This window comes from Castor canadensis, chromosome 15 (assembly GCF_047511655.1).
Source record: "Castor canadensis chromosome 15, mCasCan1.hap1v2, whole genome shotgun sequence".
Classification (NCBI taxonomy): Eukaryota; Metazoa; Chordata; class Mammalia; order Rodentia; family Castoridae; genus Castor; species Castor canadensis.
Window position 1 is genome coordinate 99,477,075 of NC_133400.1, and position 23,048 is coordinate 99,500,122.

Here is a 23,048-nt window from a genome sequence, read left to right on the forward strand (position 1 = left end):
CCATTGCTTGCTTAGGACTCCTGAGAGTTGGGGGCTTTGGCCAGGAAACCTTGATGGCTCCAACCCATTGCTCTAGGGAAAATCTGTCATGCCTCTGCAAAATGCAAGTGTGTGCGATTGCTTCCGTCCACCCCATCAATCCCCTCTGCTTTGGACATGGGAGAAAACATGTTCACCTGGAAACAGGAGGCTCCTTGAGCAGGGCTTAAACACCCCATCTTCCACCCAACTGGGATAAAATCGAATGCTTACAAAATAGCCAGCAAGTATTGGAGAGACATCCCCCCACCACTTCATGATGAAACTCAAATGAGCCTGTTTCCATTTTGTTGGGGAGGGACTTTCTTTGAAAAATTCTTTTCTGTTTTCTCCCCCAGAGAAACATGTAGCAAAATAATGCAACAATGGTCTTAATGATGTATTCTTGTGACAAGGGCTTTAGCTTTTCCAGTGCTTTTAATTTGTCTTATGGTATGAATTAATCATGTATGTTTGATTTGAGTAACTCATTAAATGTAAGTGTCATAAAATAAGGCACTTAGGAAAGAACAGCGGGAAAAGATCCTGATGTACTCCTAAATGTTACATTAAGTACATAAATCACACTTGTTTTCTCTCTGCTTAAAGTAGGAAACAGCTGAAGAGGTAAATGTAATTACTATAATTCTATTTTAAAAGGTCCAGGAAGCACGGGAATAAAATTTGCACAAACATCAGAAAAGGCCAATCCGATTTTTCATCTTTTGTGATGAACTTTGCAAGACAGTTTGGGGTGTGGCCACGAAGCCTGTATGTACTCCAAGTACCTCTAAGGTCAAGTTCAAGGGCTCTGACATGGGGAACACTCCCAAAGTGAGCATGAGGACCCAGACTGGAAAATGCACTGGAAGTTTCCCAAAGAGGCTTGGCTGAAGACTTACTGCCCCCTCCACCTCACCCCCACCTTTCAGGACCAGACCTGTAGTTGGTGGTGGAGTATCTGAGGGGAGGACCAGTCCAAGGGGTGCAGGCAGGTAGCCCCAAGAACTCTGGCTCATGCTTTCAGCAGACAGACCTCTGCTTTGGTGAAATGGGGGCCGACTCTACATAGCACCCAGCTCAGACACTGGTGAGTAAAAGGATTTGGTTCAATTTCACTTTAAGAGAATCAGGCACAATGTGAACAGCACACAGAGAAGACAAGGTGACGACAAGGGAAGAAGGCAGCTGTGTGACTGGAGCGATGTACCTACAAATCAAGGAGCCAAGGACTGTGGGAAAATACAGAAACCAAGAAGCCCCTGACAGATTTTAGAAGGAGCAAAGTCCTACCCATGTCTTGATTTTGGACTTTTAGCCTCTATAACTGTGAGACAATCTGTCTTTATTTTTTTAAGCCAAAAAAAAAATTCTGCAATTTTCTGTGATCCCGACTCCTCCACCGAGGAAGCCATGTGTATGGTGTGTGAAATACCAGGAGGGAATGTAAGCACAGATCAGTCCCTTTGTCCTGTGGCTCCACTGGAAAGGAAATAACTCAGAATATGGCACGTGCAGGAAGACTAACAAGGGAGAGACCAGCAAAGACCAGTTGTCACCACCGAGGACTCGTGGTCTAGCAGCAGGAGAACGGTGGCTAACACTCACTCAGGACTGTCCAAAGGTCTATAGAGGTAAACAGGCATTCTTGTCTCCATCTTAAATATGGGATAACTGAAGATAAAGATAACTTACAGATACCCACAGTTTGCAAGTGGTGGTCTGAGAACTTGAACTAGCCTGACTGAAAACTCCAGGTCCCTTCCCTCCACATGCAGCCTCATTCCTTCCTATGACCCTGGGGTCTGGGGTGGGTAGGGCACCTGCAATGCTCAAATGCTGCTTGGGCAGGAAGAGGGGCGAGTGCTCTGGGAAGCCAGTACAATGCCTATTTCTAAGAGGGACAGCCTGGTCACCCAGTCTGGCAATGGGGGTACACAGTAAAGGCTAAGGTGGTGTCTGTGAGGGGAAAATGCCATGACGAGGAAGCATCGCTTTGGCCTCTGCAGGGTAGCAACATCTTTTTTCCTTTTTTTGTGTTTTAGCTTTCAAAAAATAAAAAGAGTGTCAAGAGCTTGACAGGATCTTGCTTTCTAGACAAATGAGTCACCCAGCATTTCCATCTGGCTCTCAGCTCATGTTCTATCATGACATAACCGTGGTAAGCACACAGCAGCTCTCGGCCCCTTTTCCTCTCAGGACATGCCTCAAAGCTCATTTCTACTCCCCCACTGCAATAGCCTGAAATAATGACAGGACACAATGTGGTCGCCCTGCCAGAAGTTTCCCAGCAGCTCCGTGGTTTATCTCAACTGCATCCTCACCTGGGGTTCTACATCATTACCATCATCACTGTCACCACTACCAATCATGTCCACTTTTATCATTGCCACCGTCATCACTATCTTCACCACCTGTACCATCATCACCACCACCATCACCACCATCAGCACCACCACCATCACCACCATCAGCACCACCATCACTACTACCATAATTTCCATCACCACCACCATCATCACCACCATCTTCACCACCAGTACCATCATCACCACCGCCATCATCACCACCATCACCATCACCACCACCACTACTACCATAATTTCCATCACCACCACCATCATCACCACCATCTTCATCACCAGTACCATCATTACCACCACCACCATCACCACCATCAGCACCACCACCATCACCACCATCACTACTACCATAATTTCCATCACCACCACCATCATCACCACCATCTTCACCACCAGTACCATCATCACCACCGCCATCATCACCACCACCATCATCACCATCTTCACCACCAGTACCATTATCACCACCACCACCATCACCACCATCACCACCATCACCATCCTCATCACCACCACCAAACCATCATACTCATAATATCAACAACATCCTCACCATCACCACCACCACCACCACCATAATCACCACCATTTTATGATCTGGAGAGAGTATGAGCTAAGGTTTCTATGAGTTTTGAGCTCCATATTTAAAGTTCCAAAGGTGGGTAGGAAATCCTTGGACCAAGCACAGTTTGGAGCTTTGTACACATTCACATTTCTGTTCAGTACAAACACACGCTCCACATAGGAACTGTGGGATGCAGAGGAGGGACACCCAACCCCAACAGCAGCTTTTAGAAGTGCGTAGTTGAGTCTCCATTTTTCAGCTAAGAGCTAAGGCTTAGAGATTTCCAAATAAAGATAAAGCTGTGTCTCCAACTTTGGGAAGGCCATTGGCCAGGCTGTGTCCTTACTATTTGTCACATGGCTTAGTTGCTCTCCCACTCTGATGCTCCAGCCTGCCGAGGCACTGCCTCCAGGTTCCTGTGTGAGGAAAGTATCATTGATCTGTCTCTTTCCTGGCTGCGTTTCTGGAGAGGTCTGCAGCTGCAGGGAACAAGGGATCTCAACGCCTCTTCTCTGGGTATCTGTGACCTCTTTGATAATATTGAATGAGTTGGATCAGAGGTCCTCAAAGTCCCTTTCTTTTTAGGTCTCTTTGCAAATGGTCTTCATTGAATGTGCTGAGATTTTAAAGTTTCACTGTGTTTATGAGCTGGTTCACAAGCCTTGACTCTATGACTAAAAAGCATGCGGAAGTAAGAAATGGCTCAATGTTAGCCAACTGAGACCAGGCAGGGCCTCAGCTTTTTTGTCACATCCTGCAAACCTGTACACACACGCAGTGATTCTCTGTGCCTTTTGTATGGTGCATGCACAAGCTCTCCTCACCATTAGGTGTACCCACATGCTGATGGCACCTCAGGCCCCACTGAGGACAGGTTGCCTCCTCGGGGAAGCTGGACTTTCTGACTCTTCACCTTTCAAGTCTCTGTTATGCTGATATTTCACACGTCCACAGGGACCTTGGCACTCTATCTAAAAATGCCACCAAATCGCTTGCTGATAATTCCATCCTGGGGTTTCTTGACCCTTCCCCTGCCCCGACTCAACAGCCATAATTAATCTGAGAGGGCAGTTATTTGACTGGCTACCATTCTTCAACCCTATGCCAAAATACACTCACAAGCACTGGAGCTGACCCTTTGCAAAATGTCAGTGCATTTTGCAAAATAACATTACCACAGCTGAATTAGACAGGCTATGAAAGTATAAGGTTAAAACAGATCGGTTTCTTAAACTGCTGAACTTCAAGGCCAAATCCCTGTTATCTGTTCAAGGATTAACAGTGACTGACATAGCCAGGAAGGAGGGAGGAGACTGGGAGCGAGTGCATAGTTTCTGACTTGCCCCACTGCAGGGCTATGAATCGCCTGTGCAACACAACACTCTGGAATTGTCTGTGGGGTGTTCAGCAGCCGCTCAAGTTCACTGGGGTGAAGCCAGCAGCTGTTTGTGAGATAAGGTGGGGTGTGGGGAAAAGCTGGAGGGGAAACCAGCTAACCTAGGGACCATAAACTGAGGATGGAAAGGAAGAGGCTGCAGACTGGTGGGAGTGGTGTACGTATGTGCGGGAGAACGGCAGGACACATGGACAGTGTTTTGTTTTGCTTTTGCACGGATGGGTTCTTGAGTGGTTCAAGCATCATCTTAAAACAGGTGGAGACAACCCATGCCCACGCAGCAACCCCACCTCCTTTGCTGACACTGGGGCTTTTTGCCACTCCTTACTTAGACGTGGCTTACTGACTATGTGTTCACAGTGGTGGCCCCAGACATCTACTGCCCATTTGGCTACCTTCATGCATGTGTGTGTGTGTGTGTGTGTGTGTGTGTGTGTGTGTACATGCTTGTTTGTTGGGGGTATTTTCCCTCAGCAGCAAGGCTGATCAAAGCCTCCTGACATGAAGATATATAACTGCCATCAGCATCAAGATGAAGACACAGACCCAATCACAGACTTCAGTCCCCAGGTAGTTTGCCCATTTCTTCTCAATCAGTTACAAAAATAAACAAACAACTAAGACACTAACTGCAAGTGGTCCAGATGCAACTTGTCACTTTCTGTGTTGATGGCTCTTAGAAAGCAGACTGCCAGGAAGAAGGGTAGCAGCAAGGGGTCCCAGCATGGGATATTTTGCCCCTTCTTCCATCCCTGGGCTCTCTGAACTGGTGGCTTGAATAAGGCTCTTGGATCCCACTTGAAGACAGGCAGGTCGGACCTCTGCCACCAGACTCCTGGGGTCAGAGGGCAGTGCTGCCCACTGGGTTCCAAGAATGTTTATAACATCTTTTCCATTAATTTTTTTGGGGGAGGCTGGGGTTTGAACTCAGGGCTTTGTGCTTGCAAAGCAGGTGCTCTACCACTTGAGCTACTCCTCCAGCCCTGTAACGTCATGTCCTCTGGTGCCCTGACGGCCTGTCTTCACAATGCCAGAGTTTAGTGAATATGTTGCTAGAAGTGATTTTCACTGACACAAGAGTTTGTCATAGGCTGAAGTGGAGGTTGCCAGTGCAAAGCAAGAGACCAAAACTTCCAGATTTGTACTAGGAATTCTTGCTGCTACTCAAAAACCAGGCATCCCCCCGCCAACCAGACACCTGACAGTCATCCCACCTCCTCTGTGGAAGGAGCACATACGCTGTAACCAGTTATGTAACAACCTCCACAAGTCCTGCTTTTGAAGGCAGCTCTGATTATATCGAGTCTCTACTCAAAAGCTTGGAGCTCCCATCGCCTAGGGAATAACGCCCCAACCCCTAGGCCCTGCAGCCAACGCCCTCCCCTTCCAGGCCTCCATCCGACCACAGAACCCTAAGATCCCCTGTACTCTGTCCTCACAGAGCCAAGCCAGCCTGCCCCAAGATATAGCCCTCCTCTTCTCATGTTCCACTCCGCTTTTCTGTGGGCCTCTCTCTTACTCGGTAGTGAGCCCCATGAGGTCAAGAACAACACCTATGTCACCCACACTGCCCTGGGCACACAGACATCGAGGGGGCATTTAGAGAACTGGATGGACCTGCAGCTGGTTCTTTCCTATTCTCCACAGACATGTAGGAGCCACATTTCTAAAAATTCAACTTGACTGTCCCTGGGGTTCTACTGCCACCATTCATGCTAGAACCAAACTGCCTCTGTATGGTGTGGAGGCTTGTCAGGGTCTGTTTTTACCTCACCCCAGGCACCTCCTGCTCCCCCCTTGCCCAGAATGTCCTTGACTTCTTCCTTCAGCACTGAGCCAGCCATCTGCCTGTCCAGGCTCACTCCTCTTAGAAACCTTTCCTCTCTGTTCTAGGACATGTGCACCCAGGCTTCTCTGCCCTGGCCTATGCATGCATCCCACCTTGTTTGGCTAAGTCCCTTACCAGGTTTTTGGGCTCCTTGAGGACAGGGACCATTTATCTCTGCACCCCCAGTGCCTCGCCCAGAGAAGATGCACAGTAACCATTTTCAGAAAAAACAAACCTTTAGGCGGCAACTGCTCCATTCAGCTCCCTGGACTCTGACAGTCATTGAGTGGCTGCTACAGACCCAGTATGGTTTCTGTGGCAATGCATGCAGATAGATGGACACACTGGACCCTTGGGGATGCAAGATACAAGGATTCCAAACTGTCCTGTCCCTTTCTTGGTGAGGTTCAGAGTGTCTGGACAGAATCAATGGCTAGCTTTCAGAAGCCTGGATCTACAAAGGTAGGGGAGAACATCTGTGTGCCCTTCGCTATTTTTGGCAGTTGAATGATAGCAGAAGGTCTTAGCAGTTGCTTTTGAAAGCAGGTCACTATGCTAGGAATTCCTGGGAGGCCTTCTGACAAGACTGCAAATGTCCCCGATCCACTCTGGTTTGGTTTCAGCTGACTACGGTAGCCTCTTGAGTCTGAGAAGCTGTCTTCTTTTCCCAGGGTCAGAGGGACTGGGATGCTATGTGTTGTTGCACCTCCCCTCCACAGTGTCTCCAGGCTGGGGACCTGAAAGGGCTTCCTCCACCATTCCCTGTGCACCTGCACCTGCCCAGTGCGTAGCTGTGCGGGAAACTGTGGTTCCTCTTGGCTGGAGCCCTTGCTGAGTTCTGGGCACAGCTGCTTCCTCAGGGTGTCCTATGGCCATCTTACTGGGGCAATCCTAGCTTCCACCCAGAAATAGGGAAGACACAGTGGGGTGCTCATCATTTGGGGGGAGGGAGGGACCCCCTACCGTGCAGCTGGGAAGCCCCCAAGGCAAGGGCTGACATCCCAGGCTGGTTGGGCTGAGGTTGGCTCCCTCAGACTTTAATTCTCAACTGCTGTCCTGGCCGTAAGAAGCCTGGCCCAGGGTACAGGATGCTGGGCTGTCAGCAGATTTCCTCTAGGCTGACACCAACAAGGCACCTTAGCACTGGCCAGCTCCCTGCAGTTTAAAAAGGCCACCACCAGGCAGCTGGTGAGCACGACGCAGACTTCCTCCTCCATGTCACCATGGGGGGGGCTCACATGCAGGCTCTGCCTTGCATTCGGGTGGCACAGGGCACTGTCATCCCCATGCTTCATGTAATCACATGGTCATCTTTTGTGCAAGATGGTGCATGAACCATCCCTTCACAAACAAGCATCTGAGGCTCCAGAGCTCAGATGACATATCCACGAGAGCCTCCCTTGGCAAGCGGCAAACCAGGATTTGGACACTGAGCAGTTCCGCAGTGCTATGTGGCCAGGTGAGTTCTGATTCTTACATTTGGTCAGATCAGCAGTATTTTAAAAAACCTGCAGTTGAGAGGCAACAACCCTAAAACAACCTTTATAGTCACAGCAGGGCCTGTGGCCAGCAACTCCAGAGTGCCTGATCACTCCTCAGGGGAACAGCAGTCAGAAAACCCAGACCCTCCAACCCCATGGCCTGTGACAAGACCCACAACTCACTGGGGGCTGCAGCCCAAGGAGCTCTGTGCTGTGCCATATGCATTCAGTTCACAGGGAAGGCGAGAAAACAAATGTCACCTCACTGTTTCCTGATAACCCCTGGACAGCTGCCTTACTGGTATAGCCTCCCTCTCTGGGCAGCATTCTCTCCTTGCCTCCTGTCCCCTGGCTCCCTAAGGCTTCCAGCCAAGAGACCCAGCTCAGTGGCCTGGAAAGCTCTCTCTCTGGCATTCATTTTGATAAAAGCACAAAGATGAAAGATGTGATTTTGTTTTTCCTCCATTCTGGGAATGCTAGTCTGTTTAAAGTACTCCCCATCTGAGCTGTGACAGAGTCGTGATTGCTCCAGGAAGGTCTGGGATGTTAAAGCCTTTTTCTCCCCTCTCTCAGGGAGCCTCTCTCTTCACCCCTCGGGTGGAGTGCATGGCTCCATGGAACACCCAGTAACGGGCTGGGAGAATAGACACCCTGCTCAGCCACAGGACGGACACGGCTTACAGCCAGGAAGATTTTTATGAAGAGGTGGGGTTAAGCTTTGTGGTAGAAGTTGGGCGAGGTTTTAACCAACTTCACAACCAAGTTAGATCTTTCCTCCTACATCATCCTCAATTTAACAAGGCCATTGGAGGAATTCTTTCTTGATTCTTGCTGGATGTGTTTTATAGGAAGACAACAGGATGAAATCAAGATGTTTGTGGCCTTTTATGTATAACTAACCCCTCTCATTTTGCCTACTTTGACCATTTTGTAGCCTTTCTCAGTAGGAGAAGTTGGTACTGGGAATTGAACTCAGGGCCTGCCGGTTGATAGGCAAGAACTCTTACCACTTGAGCCACACCTCCAACCCTTTCACTTTTTGTTTTTTAGATAAGATTTCTCACTAACTTTGCCTGTGCTGACCTCAAACCCTGATCCTCTTACCTTGGATTCCCAAGAAGCTGGGATTACAGGTGTGTATCATCACGCCTGGCTCTTTCCCAGTAAAGTAAGGCACATATTTCACTTTTGGCTCTTTGCTGGAGTCAGTTAAAGAAAGGCAAACTTCTAATTATAACTTAAGTACACTTAGGGCCATTGAACTGTCCACATTCTTTCCTGAATATTTGCTTTTCTCTGTAACTCAAAGCAGGCCATTATTTCACTCCTGCCTTTGGGGACATCTTGGGCCCTATCATGGTTCCTACATCTATTTCCTTCCTCCATTTTGGCTGCTATTCAGAAGTGGCGTGTTAAGTGCCTCCTTAGCCATTTCTGGCTGGCTCGTAAGCCACTGGCTTAAGTTAGCAGTGAGGACACCCGGGGCATGGGCTCCCAGCTCCATGTCCTGCTTTACAATTGATCTTGAAGGCAGCTTGGTCAACTCCACCTGAACACTAACAAATGACGCCTAGCTCCACCTCTAGCTCCATCGGGGCCAGTGGAAGATTCCCAAGAGAAATCCAGGCCCCTGTCTAGAACCCCATGCCCAAATCTCTTCCTCCCTGGACCTTGTCATGCTCTTAGTTATCTTGTGACTTTTAAGGGCAACTTCAGAACCGGGCTGAGGTGTGACACATGGTCGGTGGGGGCATGTGTTGGGGGGGGTGCAGTGAGGTGGGGAAGAAGGTAGTTCTGAAGAGTGGAGCACCACCTCTGGGGCTGACAAAACACTCTAGAGCCTACAGTGACACTGGCCAGCAGTCTTTCTTGGGTTTTTGGCTAAAACAAATTTGGAGCATCCCATGATGCAAGCCACAGGGGTCTCCATGGCGGTGGAGGGGAACAACCATGAGGTGCACCGTTGGCACAGATGAGCACCTGGTCATTGCTGACACTGTGACCCCACTAGAGTTGGGGGAGACCTGCTGCCTATTGAGGTGGAGGTTGAGGTCAGTGTTTGTGGCCTCATTTTGGAAGGGATGTCATTCTCTATGAGCAGACACCACACACAGACCCAGGCAACCATGTACACCATGGAGAAAATGTCTTAGCAATTAGAAAGGGAAAGAAGGAGGGGAAGAAGCTGGAGGCAACTGCCCTGCCACCTGGTTCCAGAGACTCCTGGTCCTGGAGGCTCCTCACCTGAGTTACAGGGTTCTCCAACACCTGCAACCTGCCTCAAAGACACAAGCTTCTAGAGCCAAGAGGCTGAGGATGGTGACAGCAAGCACCACCACACAGGCTGGAGGGATCCCGATTCTGACGCCATGAGACAACAGGTGCACTCAGGCTGCCAGCTCACCCAGCGCCTGCCTCGGGAGCAGCCGCAGGTGAGCACCGGCCATCCAGGAGGCCCTACCTGTATCTTTGCTTCACAGACTGCTTCTCGGTGGACTTGCACATGTGCCCCGCGTAGTACAACGGAAAGAATAAAAAGTTCCAGTTGGTGGCAAACCAGGTCAGGGTGAAGGGCGCGTCGAACTTCTTGAAGGTCAGCTTGGCCAGTTGCGTGGAGCCGGCCCAGGAGGCACACACGCACAGCACGACAGCCACGCTCCAGCAGGTCTTCTTGATCTGGGCCCGAGAGCAGGTCCAGCGGCGCCGGCTCGTCCTCCCACCGGCCTCCGCCCCGGCCGGCGCCTGGGCCTCCGCCGGGCCCGGGGGCTCCCGGGGGCGCTCCTCCCCTGGGGAAGAGAAGGGTGTTAGCTGGGCCTGCAGACCTGGGCACTGTCCCCTCCACCAGCCCAGCACAGGCAGTCACCTAGGGGCAGGACAGCGTCCTGGACTGCTGGCCATAGGAAACTGCATCCTCCCCGGGCTCCAACCCTGGCAACCTAGGTCCTTCAGGTGTGGTCTGCACCTGGCCAGACCCCACACTGCATCAGCACCACTCCAACCCTGGGGGCCTCTTGGAAACACAGAGCCTCAGGCCCCACCCCAGGACCCTGAATCGGAAGCTGGTTTCAACAGGTGATCTCCAGTGTGTCACTTTGGGAAACTTTTCTCTAGAATACAGAAGGCGGCTGAAATTGTCTTCCTCCTACTTAGGCCTGCTCACATACATTTTTGCTGGGCAGCACTGGGAGCTGAGGATTCCTGCCCAGGGGACCCCAGACCTTGAGCTCTAAAAGGTTCAGAGCCCTGACAGGAGCTCCTCCCTGCTGGTCACTGACTGGCACAGGACACTCAGATTCTCATCTCATACTGCATGTTCAGCAGAACAGACGTCCCTGTCCTGTTCCATCTGCTGTAACTGGCTTCCTGCGATGGCTTCCAGCCCCACTTCGAAGCTTTACTTAAAAACCACAACCTCTGGCAGCTGGTGTGGGAATGGCTGCAGACACAGACACTCCATTAGAGAGCTGTGTCACTTCAGAAAACCAGGCTGCAGCTCAGAGCCCTGCTCACCGTCCGTGTTCCCTCAGACCGTGAGAAGGTGAAAGGAGTTATTTTCCACTGTTTGCTTTTTATTCATGATTGTGTGTGCTCCAGTCAGCTGGAAATTTAAACAGGAACGAAGCCGTGTCCATGTGACCAGGGACAGATGTAGATTTCCATGGGGCGTGAGTTGCCTTTGCTGTGCTGAATGGGAGCCACAGGCTGTATTCACTGTAGGAGAGCCGGGAATGTGTGCTAAACTACTCCCGAGTGCAGAGCGCACTCTGTGCGCTGTTTAAACGCAAAAGTCATTTAGATAACTTTAATAACCAGAAACCAAATTGTGCACGCTTTCTGAAACACTATAATTCTACGACACAAATCCTGACTGGAAGTGGCCTGATAGCTAATCTTATCACTGACCATCAACCTATCTGTTGTATCCGTCTTAGCCAAAGATCAACCTAAGCATTACACTAGACAGGGAGCCATATAAAACCATCCCTTTGCCAGGTGTGGTGGATCACAACTGTAATATCAGCACTGAGGAGGCTAAGGGAAGAAGAGCTCAAGGTTGAAGCCAGCCTCCACTATTTACCAAGACCTTGTCTCACGAAAAGAATAAAAAAAAAAAGAGAAAGCCACAGCTTTTGAGCTTCACGACCTGGCTTATTGACATGCCAGGTCCTCCTTACTTGTCAAGTGTGTATGTGTCCCCGTGGGAAAGCCTCTGGAAACCAAGAGTTTGCTCCCCTCTGAGTTTCTGACCCTTGTCTGTCCCCACCTGGGCTGCAGAGTGGGGAGAAGAAATGCAGGAGGATCCAGAGGAGGACAGAGTCCCCGGCTTTGTTCCCCCCCCTTCCCCAAGGCTCACAGTGAAATCCCAGCGCCAGGCGAATTCAGTTCCAGACAGAAGCGCTCCTGATTCAGAGCGAGTGCTGATCACCTGCCAGCTCTGCTTAACCTCCGTCGCCCTCATTACTGGGGTAACTGGGTGTCTGGGGCGGGGTTCGGGAGACTGCTCCCTCTCCCATCACTGCTATGCACTCATCTGAAAAGGTGGCACCGAGGCGAAGGCAGCGTCCACGCAGGACTGAAACGCAGCTTTGTGGTGAGAACTCTCAATTCAGGGTGGGCACGGAGGAGCTGCGTGATTCGGGCTCCAAGCCCGCTTCCTTCCCTGCTTACTGTTTCCGTTAGAGGAAGGAAGGCATTGCAGATGCCGGGAACCAGGCGATACTCCTGCTTAGCTTTTACCATAAAGAAGAAAACCACCAGATCACGAAATTGTGTATTGCTAAAACATTTCGGTGCCTCCGGATTTAAACACTTTCTAACTTTGAAGCTCTCTAGACCCTCTCACCAACAACACAAAAATGAAACAAAGACACTCAAAACTAGGGTGCTATTATTTAAAAATAACAACGTATGAGATAAAAACATGGTTTCCAAAGTGCAATGCAGGTAACAGACATTATAATTAACAAAGGGTACCATGGCTGAGTAAGTTTGGGAAACACTAGATAGAACTGCCAGGTTCTCTTGCTGTAGAAATTCAGGGCTAGCAGACGCTGTGTTTTTAAGAGGCTGCGATAGAACACGTGCTTGCTATGTTATTTAATTGTGGTGAGGGACTAGTGTGCCCCGGAACACACTTTGGGAGCACTGGAAGAGACCCATCCATGGTAACAGACAAGCACACCTAACTCATTGCAAACCCCCCATTTCACTGGGTCAAGTCTCTTACAGTAATCATCGTATTGGTTTCATTTTCATTGCCTCACTCATTCGTAATACCTCCTACCACACGAAGATGGAAGATATTCTCCAGAACTGTTTCAAAAGCACTGAGAAGCAAAAAGAAAAAGGAGGTTATAATCGTCTGAGCACCAAGAGCTCCCACTGCAGATGTGCTGCTGCATTTGTTTTGTGTGTGCAGTGCACGTGCACACACACATAGAGTTCTCGACAGGTCCGTGCCCCTGCCACACGTAGACACACAACCTACTCACACAGCAAAATTGGGGCTGCATGGTGTTTTCATCCCTTGTACATCATGCACGGACTTTGTCATGCTCCCAGGGAGGCTGTGCCCAATAATGGACCCTAGATACATTTCAACTGGCCAGGGCACTGCTGGGACACATTGCTTGGGTGGCCTGGGACCTCATGTAAAGCAGGTTGCCGTTCAAGAGCCTACAGAAGAACTGAAGAACACTTGGTTCAAGGGGGGAGATTTTGACAGCTACTCTGCTGGAGAGTCTGACGGTTGCATGGCCAGTGTGTGTTAGGGTGCTACAGGAAAGAATCAGAGCAGGCAGAAGCTGGGGCTTCCAGGATAGACAGGTGCTAAGTGACAGGAGGAGTGAGGTCCCAGGTCAAGAAGTCATGTGATCTGCCCAGGGCACTGCAGTCATGCAGCAGGAGAGACGTCCAGCCTGCCGAAGGGACCAGAGTACACGTACTTCCCTAGGGAAGTGTACCCAAAGGCTGAAAGTACTAAGTGGGGAGCAGCACAGCAGAATTTAGGTGGCAGGTGCTTTTGCCCTCCCCCATTTGAAATGCAGAAAACACATCCTACACCAGGTCATTTCAGGGAACTGTCCAACTCATGCTCAAATGGGCTCCAGAGAGAAGGGACTACAGAGTATGGCTCCAAAACCTTTCAAATCTTCTTCCAGTGCAGGAAACATTTGTTGATGTCACACCTCCTAAACAGCAGGGTAAGCCATGCCTGTGTCGGATTTCACTCCTTCATTAGATTTGGAAGAGGCAGAGCCTTGAAGAAATCAATACTGTATCAGTCTCCTGCCATGTCCCATCCGACTCCTGGAAGTACTACGTAAATGTCACTGTCACCCTTGCTCTCCACACCCTTCTTGCTACCAACCCTCTTTGTGTACCTTAAATGCTATTCTTGTACCATAGCTAGGAGTTTGGGGAGTGGTGCTAAGTGGTCCCATCCTCTGGCCCAATGGTTGGGCCGGCAGGTGCATCTCCTTGTAGCAATGTCACCTTCAATGATCTGTGCTACTTAGCCCACCTAGAAATGCTGCAGGGTTGGTGGCTGGTGGCAGTGCTTCCCTTAAGGGCTTTGGAGGAAGGTGTGTGTGTGTGTGTGTGTGTGTGTGTGTGTGCATGTGTGTGTGTTCTCTTGCACACAGTGGATACTCCATGCACAGTGAGAGTAGCAACACCTGTGTTCCAGCATCATCCTAAACTCTGTCTCAGAGTTTTAAAGGTTGTCAGGCTCCCGACACTGCGCGCCAGTCCTACCTCCCGCACAGTCATCTCCTACGAGAACTCACACTGTGGTCAAGCAGCATTTGTACGCTCCCACAGGGAGGGTTTGCTCAGCAGAAGGGAGCTGTAGGTCACAGGGGTGAGTTGGGGTCCTGCTTGGCTGCCAGCCCATTCCCATTCAAGCATCAAGGCAGGTCCTTTGTCCCGTGGGAAAATGATGACTGGGTGCTTTGTGTTCTTTCTACATTTCTACAGTGAGAAGGCAGCTTGGCCGGAGACTCACAGGCTCGCTCCCTATGTTCCATGAAATGGCTTTGGACACTTCTGAGAGAACTGAGAGCTCTGTCAAGCTCCCTTGATTCTCTCTATGGAAGTCTCCAGGGGGTGTCTGGCCCTTAGGGAAAGGGGCTCAGAGCCGGTGTCAGGGACACCACTGGCTGGCATGGCCCAAAGCAGATGTCACTGCACAGATAACTGATGAGAGACTTCTCAGCTGACGGGGACATCTGTCAGACCTGTGACATTGCTGTACTGAAGTATAGTTCTCATATCATAAAATTTAGTCATCTTAAGTGTACAGTTCGGGTTGGTGACTTTTAGTAAATTTACAGAATTGTGAAGCCATGTCCCCTACAGAGAATTAGAATGCTTCCATCACCCTAAACAAGTCCTTGTGTCCATATACAATCACTTCCTGTTCCCCCACTCAACTCCAGAAGTCCACGAATCTGTTCTCTGACTCTATGAAATTTTCTCATCCTGGACATTTCATCTCAATAGTGAGACTTTCACATATTCTTTTTATTAGCATAGCATGTTTGGGGTTCATCCATTTTGGAACATATGTCAGAAGTTCATGCTTTTCATGGCTGAATAGTATTCCAGTGTATGGATATACCACGGTCTGTCTAGACACAGGGATTGCTTCGCTGGGACGACAGTGAATAATGCCGCTATGAACACTCACATCCAAGTCTTTGTGTGGATATATATGTTTATAATTCTCTTGGGTAGGCTGATTAACTTTTAGGTCATTCATTCGCAAATCTTTATTGACCACCTCATTTGGGGCACCAGGCCAGGGAAGGACGCAGCCTTTCCCAGTAGAGACTGGTTTGAGTAGCAATGTTTAGAGTGACCACATCTTACAGGGTAAAGTCCTACAATTCCAGCCAACCAGGACACAGTGGAGAGTTGCTCAGGAAGTGAAGTCCATTCCCCTCTTCCTGGAACAATTTCCTGTTCATTGGCCACGGACACATGCATCAGCTCAGGGCCTGGCCACCAAGCTAAATGACTTACAAAGTGAGGAGCCTGGAGAGGGAGTCTGATTATGACTGTTTGCAAATGGAACTTGTCCTCCTCAAATGCACTGTGGGTAGTGTTTATCTCCTCTCTCATTAAATACTTGCTCAATGAATTTCTACGTGACTATTTTTCTGATTTTAGCAGTGGTGTGGAAGAAAGGGAAGAAGGAGACTTGCAGATGGGGCTGTCACATGTATCAGGCCGTTACACGCCCTGGATGTCCCAAAGCAGTCATCATGTCACATCTCCCCACCCACCTGCCCCTTCCAGACCATCTATGTGGATTCCTGGACTTTGGGTCAGAAAATGCTGCCACTTTCATGCACAGCCCCAGGGTCGATGCCATGTTCCTGACTAGCCTTGCTCCGAGGGAAAGACTGGAGTCCATGGACAACTGAGAGGGGAGGGCAAGGGAAGTAAAGGACAAGAGATGCTTAAACAGCCGGTACGCACACCGCTCTCTGCCAGGAGATGTCCTGTATCTCTTTGTCCCCATTATGATGGTGGCAGCCAGCATGATCACTTCTCTGCCCTCTGGACAACTGAGGCTCTGAGGGTTTCTGTCTTAAGTTTGCAGGTCAGAGAGTGGCTAGGATGAAACTCCAACCCAGTCTATACGACTCCAAAGAATCACTGAGGGCAGACAGCGGTCTGTTTTTGACCTTTGAACTTGATTACAGCTGTGGTGCTGAACACTTCGATCTGAAAGATTTGCAGAGCACAGATCTCAGGTTTTAACTTAGAAGAACGTGTGTGTGTGTGTGTGTGACTTTGGGCTAGGATTTATTCTCTTGGAACCAGGGTGTTAGGATAAAATGACTGTGTTCTTTTCCAATTCATAGGAATTGGAAATTCCTCAGTAGGTTATATTTGGAGACAGGGCCTCTACACAAGCAATTAGGGTTAAGTGAAGTCATGGGGTGGGGTTCTAATCTGACAGGTTTACCATTCTTACAAGAAGAAACAGCCGGCTACGACGGAGGCAGAGATCTGGAGGGTCAAGGTTTGAGGCCAGATAGAGCAAAAAGTCAATGAGACCCATCTTAAACCAGAAGGTATGATGGCGGACCCCTGAGATCTAGTTATGTGGGAGGTATCGGTCGGAGGATTTTGCTCAGAGGTGTGCCTGGGCAAAAAAAAGTACAAGACCCTGTCTGAAAAATAATGTAAAGCAAAGAGAGCTGGGGCATGGCTCAAATGGTAGGATGCCCTGAGTTCAAATTTCACCACTGCCAAAAAAAAAAAAAAGAAACACCAGAGGACTCACCCACTCTGCGTTCACACGCACACAATCAGTAAAGAGGCCAGGTGAGGCTGCACCAGAAGGTGGTCCTCAGGGGAGCCCTCCTCGCACACCGAATTCGCCAGCCTCCAGAACCGGAAGAGCAAAAACCAGCTGTTGGCTCCCCGGTCTGCAGTACGGCTGGACAGACAAGTGCACGGGCGGCACTGTGCACAGTGTGCTGTGCCTGTGAGGGTGCGAGGCACAGACCCAGAGCTGGCACCGCAGAGGAGGTGGGTGACGAGCCGCACACCACACAGCATTTATTTGGTGGCCTTTTAGGAGGAGAAATAACTGCACTGGGTCAGAAATATTGGATGAAATCTCGCAATAGTTTGCCTCTTGTGAATTGTTTGTGCTGTGATTCTTGGGGCCAGGGCAGAGATAGGGGAAAACATGGCCGCTGTGAAGCCATTTAAAAAATGAAATTGAGGCTTTTTGTTTTTCCAGTGGCACTAGGGTTTAAACTCAGGGCCTTATAATTGCTAGGCAGGTGCTCTACCACTTGAGCCACATTCTTACGCCCTTGTACTTTTTTTCCCCCTTTTTTATTTTTCAAATAGGGTCCCAAGTTTATGCCCAGGTCAGCTTGGACCTCCATCCTCCTATTTACGCTTCTGCTGCTGGAACTACAGAGCGCACCACCATGCCCAGCTTTTATTGATTGAGATGGGGTCTTGAGAACATTTTTTGCCTAGGCTGGTCTTGAACCTCCAATCTCCTCCTCCCAAGTAGCTAGTGAGCCACTGGAGCCTGGCTATGAACTTAGTATCTTGCACTGGAAACTGTTTCCCTGGGCAGAATAGAGAGCTGGGAAGTGAGTGGGGGCTGTTTGGGGGTTGGGGTGGGTGGTGGAGGCCTCTCTAGGATTGACTGGGAGTTCAACCTGCAGCAGTCTGAGAGTGGTGAAGCATCTCTGTACAGCCCACGTTCCTGCTATCTCCACCCACCCAGGAGCAGACCACATGGGCACATCACACCACCCCATTGCCTCAGAGGTCTCCAAGTAACTCCCCAATTACCCCAGTGACAACACCTCATGCCGTGGACTCAAGACACCCCTGGAATCACAGCCACGGCTTGAGAGAGGCTGAGTAGTGCAGAGAGCTCTAAGTAAGACTGGCCTTGGAGAAGAGCCGTCTGCTCTAGGAAGGGAGCGAGTGTCCGTGCTTGCCCTGCAGCGTGTGAGGTGCAGGGGATCAGTTTTAATCCGCAGGCCCTGCTAGTCACAGCCTGTGTGGCTCCTGCAACGCCACTGTGTTCATCATGCCTGTGAGTATACAGCAGGCACTCAGCAGCTCAGACCTGGTAAGGGTTTGGGGCTGCCAGTGACCTTCAGACAAACACCAGCTAACATCTCGAGATCCCTTGACTTCCCTGAGGACCGAGTTTAGGCTATTGGAACTCTCAGGGCAACTGTGATTTTACAAGAGGGCGGATCACATGCAGGACTGCCACTCCAGGAAAAACCAAATCTGCAGGAAGAAGCCCCAGCCCACTGATTCAGCATGGCAGTGGCAGGGTGGCTGTCAGGCTGGGTGACATGACACCTCTGTTCCTCTGATTTTAGCAGGGTGGAGAATCAGATGAAAACAAACAGAATAGGGCAAAACCAAGCTGACAGGACGAGCTACTTCACAATTTACTTGAAGAAAAAATGCTGTTTCCAGAAGGTACTGCCAGGGCATCAGTAAGGCAGGACTGAACCTGCTTGGCCAAGGACTGAAGTGGGGCGGGTCTTGTGGTTCGAACATGACCTCCCAGGCTTAATCTCCTACATCAGCTCAGGTGACACGGCTGAGCTCATCCTGGGCACTGAGGTTTTAACACAAAAACACTGGGCCTGCCCCAGGCAGAGCACGCAAGCCACACAGCTTCTCCCTCCGGTCTTTTTGTGCTGCCTCATCATCCGGGGTCCTACATTGTGCTTAGTAGCTTCCTGTAGCTGAAGGTTCATGGAACAAGATGCATGCTAGTGTCTGATTTTACATTCCCTGTTCAGTTGTCAAAGCTCCACCAAGGCGCATGTGTCTGCACGCACATGCACACATGTGCACGCCTGCACACGCTCGTGCACACCAGGGGTCTCAGTTCCTCAGAAGTCTGCTCTCTGACTAGGGCTAGTGAGGGCTTTAATCAGCTAAACCAATCTCAGCCAATGAGTGAGTTACTAAATAAACTCAGAGAATATTCCTGCTGAAAGAGCCCTTCTTTGCAGAAAGAGAAGGCCGGGCTCCAAGACGCATGGGCGACTCGTCGGATGTATTAATTAGCGACTGGGCAAGCAGAAAAGGAGGCTGGTATCCCCACACCTCACCCACCCTTCTTCCTTCTAGACCCCTCCCCCGAGCTATAAGACGTCTTTACCAGTGGGAAAGTATCCCTTGCCAAAAAGGCTTTTAAGAATTAAACCTTTTCTTGGCTCTCCTGACAGAGATTTTCTGAACCCTTTCCCACCTCTTCAAGCCTTCAAGCCCCATCCATCACTTTCAGTAGACGGTTCCACTTCCTACATTGCAAAGATCAAAGTCTCCAGCACAGGCAGATCCTTGGCTTCCCTCCTCCGCATAGGCACGTGGTGTCTGTGCCCATCACCTTCCCTGCTCCTTTCAAGGCTCACTGCACCCTTCTCTTGCCCCGAGTTTTCTTTCCATGCGTCTCAGCTCCTCCCGGCCACTGCTACATCAGTCACCTTGCTGTTGGGCAACCTCAGACCTGTTCTGGAACCAATGTCCTTGTGGTTTACAGAACTGCTCAGCTCGCTCTTAAAAGATGGTCTCTTCCCCTTAATGCACACCGTCCATTCCATGCCATTGGCAACCAAGCCCCTTACAAGTCCCCACTAGAAAACTCACCCCCTGGAATGTGACTCACAGACCAGCACCCACTTAAAATCATTTCTGCAAGCCTACCCTCTCTTGGCAGATGCTCTCCCTCAGTTTCCTTCCTTTGGTTTCCATGGTGCCATTTTATCTGGTCCTCTGGCCTGGCCATTAGGACTTCTCTCTGCCTCCCGTAGCTCCCAAACATGCCTGGCCTCCAGGATTCTGGGCTTGCCCATTCATTCCCCAATCCCCCGATCTGTCCTCTTTTTCCGTGATCTTTACCTGCTATACACCTGCATCTGCAGACTCTGCTGAGACCTCAGACTCAACTAGTCTGAAGTTGACCTTGTCTCTTCCCCACAGATGGTGTCCCTGCTTCCTTTGCTGTTACTGCTAATGGTATAAAACCCCCAGGCATTCAGCTGAATCTTTGTCTCTTTGACATCTGCTCCCTTCCCCATCCTCTGACCTACACTGTCACTGTACCTGCTGATATTTCTCTATCCTGTCCTCATCCTCACTGTAGAGCATGGAAATGGTTAGGACTTGGGTGTACTGGGTGGCAGCCATCTTACAGAGCAAGTTCCCATTGTGGGGACTCAATCCAACAGCCTAGGGCAAGGGCTCACAGCAAGCAGGAAGCAAATGTCACCTCCACAGCTAAGCCCAGGAGCCTATGCTTGAATGGCTGCAGTAGCCTCAAAGTATGTCTTCTTGTTTCTACTAGATCCTTTACATCAGGAGTTCTCCAACCTTTTCAACCCTAAATCCTTTGTCAAGAAATACGTATTATGGGGCTAGTGTTGTGGCTCAAGTGAGGCTCTGAGTTCAAACTCCAGTACCACCACCAAAATAAGAAAAGAAATACTTATTGTGGCTGGTTGGGTACTGTGGCTCACATCTTTAATCCCAGCTACTCAGGAGGTGGAGATCAGGACGGATGTGGTTCAAGATCAGCCTGAACAAAAAGTTATCAAGATCCCATCTTAATTAACAAGCTGGGAGCGGTAATGTGTGCCTCTGCTCTCAGCTATGCAGAAGGCATAGGTAGGAGGATCATGCAAAAGCATGAGACCCTACTTTAAAAATAGCCTAAAGCAAAAAAGGGTGAGTGAGGTGAGGGAGATTATGCCTCAGAGTCATGAGTTCCTGAGTTCAAATTCCAGTATCACAAAACAAAAAATAAAGCCATGGATGAAACAGAGCTCATGAGTTAATCTGGACACTGCCGCTATGCACAACTGACTTTTTTCTCAGATTCTGAGGTCTTTCTTCCCTTCTCTGGCTCCCCTTTCTGCTGGAGTCCAGAATCCAGGATGCCCAGAGTCTTCCTGGCATCCTCCCTTACCTCCTGCGTCCCTCATCGCATCTCCAGTTAACCTAAGTTCTGGCCCCAGCAGCTGCTTACAGGTGTCCAGGGATAGCATTGCCTTTTCCTATCTCTGCACCTGTCTGTGGGGACTCCCACTCCCAGCAGGGCCATCCTCTTACCTCCCGCCTGTGACAGCCGAGAGCAAAGGCTACATCTTCCTCCATGCCACCCTGACCCCGCTCCCAGGAAAGGCCATCCCAATGCATGTGTGATACTGCCTGGAGCCCGGTGAGGAGCAGGATCCCAAGAAGAATTCTGTGGCCACACTGAGGCTTTGCAGGGAAAAATCCTGTAAGATTATGTCATTTTGGCAAAGGAATGTAATGGTGGCCAGACTGCAGCCTCGTGGCCATTTGGGTCCCAGCCAGAGGTGAGCTCACCCTCCGTTGAAACACCTCATTTATTTAATACATCTTCCATAGAATTAAAGAAATTCTGTTCCAAAGGCAATCTTGTCTCATGTGCGTTTCTGACCTTTCCCTGGTTTGGAATCAGAATGAGATCCAGGATTGTATTGTACTTCTTGGGTCCATTCTCTTGGATGTATTAGGTACTAGATTTGATCAACATATAAATGACTTTTGCCACTGAAGTTTCAGGGACTCCCCACCCAGGGAAATGCTGTGGGAACCCTGTGTCAAATCCTTCTTGAAGCTGCCACACTTCAGACACTGGGCATTGCAGGATAAGCCTTATCCTAGTGACAGAGATAAGTTAGCCAGACTTTCTTGGGGGCAGCCGAGGCTGTCTGACTCCCCAGGAGCAAAGGCACTAAGAATATCACCAACATCTGAGGCTCCTATGAATTCTGGTGGGGTCCAAGCCACTGAGCTACATGGCAGAGGGGGCCTCAGGGAGCAAACACTGAGCACTCACAAAGTGCCTTGAGCTGGTACCGTTCTTCCTCCTCAAAGGCAATGCAGCTGTGAGAAGGTCTTTGCCATTTGGAGCTGGGTAGATGTGGCTTTGACACCAGGCCCCTCGTTTTCTGACTCCATGAGCTTGACCATGATTCTCTGAGCCTGTGTCCTCATTTTTAAAAAGCCAGGGATAGCAATGCTTACTCTGGCTTAGGGAGAATCAGAGACAACTGAACAATCTTGCACAGCTCGGTACCAGCGCCATGGTAGGCATCCATTAGAAAACTCATGTTCATTTTTACCAATGAGGTATCGCCACCCCTATTCTCAAAAAAAAGAAAGGATCCTACAGACCTTCAACCACTGGTCCAAATCACTCAGCCACCTGGGTTCTACGCCTAACTCCAAGGCTTTCTCCTTCAGCCTGTGTACTGCCGGCCTTTTGGGGGAATTCGCTGTACTGTTCTCAACTATTAATTCCCATTGAATGTAATTTTATTGAACATAAATTAGCTAATTGTGAACATAGATGATTCTGGTATATGCTCCTTTACTAGAGATGCGCTGTGGATCGACAGTCCGTGTCTGCTTTGGATGGGAAAGCCAGGAAAACGGTATGAAAACATGACATGCTGCTAGACTACAGCAGCATCGGGCTGACCAGGAGCCACTCGTTCAGCCTCAACCCAAATCGGAGGCCTAGCCCCTCTTCATGCTTCCTGGCTGGGCTGCCTCTGTCTGAAATAGCCTCTCTTTCCCTCTGAGCCTGACTCATTTTCTCACACCCTCAGCCTCAGTGGTAACACCTTCACCTCAGAAGGCCTCCTCCTGGGAAGGCCCCCTCTTCAGGCAGCCTTCTTCTCCAGAACAACCCCTCAGCTCACATTGCTTAATTTCCAGCTTCCCTGTGACACTTTATTCTCAGCTCTGTGAAAGAACTTTCTACCTTTTATTTGATCATTCATCTGTCTGTACGTCTCCTTCCCACTGGACTGAAATTTCCTTGAGATAAAGAAGGTAACACTGT

At 49.8% G+C, this 23,048-nt stretch overlaps 1 protein-coding gene across 2 annotated transcripts in view; it reads right to left on the reverse strand.

Moving 5' to 3' along the window:
- Window positions 1-23,048, reverse strand: part of Slc35f3 (solute carrier family 35 member F3) — a 273,940-nt gene that overhangs the window by 59,861 nt on the left and 191,031 nt on the right. For both annotated transcript variants that reach the window (XM_074056852.1, XM_020153764.2), the window contains one exon: window positions 10,113-10,437. In XM_074056852.1, coding sequence (XP_073912953.1) covers window positions 10,113-10,437 — 325 coding nt within the window. The remainder of the gene's footprint in view (window positions 1-10,112; window positions 10,438-23,048) is intronic.